Below are 1,622 nucleotides of genomic sequence, written 5' to 3'. Positions count from 1 at the left end.
TATATATATTTATATATATATGTATATATTTATATATATATATATATATATATATATATATATATATATATATATATATATATATATATATATATATATATATATATATATATATATATATATATATATATATATATATTAGTTATATTTATATTCGTATATATTTGTGTAGCTATCTCCTGCATGTAACTCCTAGATGTATGAAAGAATATTTAGAATGATATATACTTTTGTAATTTTAATTTTTTGCCAAAAATTCAAATATGTTGTATTTATCCTCTGTAAAAAAAAAAAAAATTCCCTCTTCTTTGATCTTAGAAAAAAAAAGAAGGGATGGAGGATCATAGACCATATAGAGATAGTTAATCAACAGATAATGTAGAAATAACTTTAGTATAATTTATGTAATTTTTTTTTTAAATGTTGATATTTATGATGAGTTAGATTTATTGCAGTGTATTATTTTGTTTCATAATGCAATAAATTAATTATTTGAAACTTGTATTACAGAGAAGGCAACAAGCCCATTGCTTCTAGACATAGATTGGGACTCGACACTACATATTGTTGATCTGATACGCCAAGGAGATGTGAAGTAAGTTTGTGAAATCATTTTAATTTCTAAGTTATCAAAAAAGACTGTTTTTAAGCATATTTGGTTGGTATGATTAAGATGATTATTAGTGAGAGAAACTACTCCAGATGTTTTACTTTCAACCTTCCATGTATTGTTTCCATAAACTTGATATATTTTTCTGCTTGAAACTTCCTCTTCTATTTGTTATTGATATTCATATGCTTATGAAAAACTGCATTAATAATAAAAAGTTCCAAGTGTAGATCTGAAATGATTCATAGACATTTTAGATAACCATTCCATTTATGCTGATATATAGTTTTGGTGAGCATAAATGAATGTTTGATAAGATGTTAACACTACAAGCAAATCATGCACTTTGAACAGTTAGCATCAATTAGAAAGTATCTTAATACTGTCTTAGACATATACTATTAAGTGTTCTTTTCATGACAGATTGATTGTAACATTCAGTAATTGTAACTTGATGTTTCTCCCTTCAGCCCCAAGGCAGCTGTTCAGTCGTTGCTGAATCGTCTGAAGGATACAAACCCAAATGTTGTCTTGCTGGCGCTGCAGGTCTTTGAGTCCGTTGTGAAGAATTGTGGGCAGTCTGTGCATGAGCAGGTGGCATGTCGTGGAGTCATGGAGCAGATTAGTGACATTTTACGCTCTAATCCTAATGAGGAAGTGAGAAAGAAGATCCTTATGATGCTGGCCACTTGGGTTTATGCTTTTCGGAATGAACCCAAGTATCGTGCTGTCCAGGTAAGGAAGAGATATCTTGCTGTATGTATTGGTTAAACAGAGATTATGATTATTGCAACATGAGTTAAGTTTATGATACAGTATTTAGAAATATGCTGTTTACCTTTATATTTATAGCTGGAAATACATACATTTATAAATATATTCACCTTCAATATAACAGACCAGAAGGGATGAACCTTGTTTCATTATTTTATTTCTTTTGTCTTTTAATGCCATTTATCTGAAATATTATTATTTTTGTATTTCACAGTAGATGTAAATACTAGTACTATAC

The 1,622-nt window shown here is 28.3% G+C and overlaps 1 protein-coding gene across 1 annotated transcript; it reads left to right on the top strand.

The window, feature by feature from the left end:
• Window positions 1–510: 510 nt before the first annotated feature.
• Window positions 511–1,345, top strand: LOC138861236 (hepatocyte growth factor-regulated tyrosine kinase substrate-like; the record flags this gene model as incomplete). Its single annotated transcript, XM_070120154.1, is given in 2 exon segments — window positions 511–595; window positions 1,081–1,345. Coding segments are annotated over 2 exon segments (350 nt in total), but the record flags the coding sequence as incomplete, so codon positions are not given.
• Between the last annotated feature and the right edge of the window lie 277 nt (window positions 1,346–1,622).

Source organism: Penaeus vannamei, unplaced genomic scaffold (genome assembly GCF_042767895.1).
Source record: "Penaeus vannamei isolate JL-2024 unplaced genomic scaffold, ASM4276789v1 unanchor3290, whole genome shotgun sequence".
Taxonomy (NCBI): domain Eukaryota; kingdom Metazoa; phylum Arthropoda; class Malacostraca; order Decapoda; family Penaeidae; genus Penaeus; species Penaeus vannamei.
The sequence above is the reverse complement of the archived record's forward strand: the minus strand, read 5'-3'. Positions and strand labels throughout refer to the sequence as shown.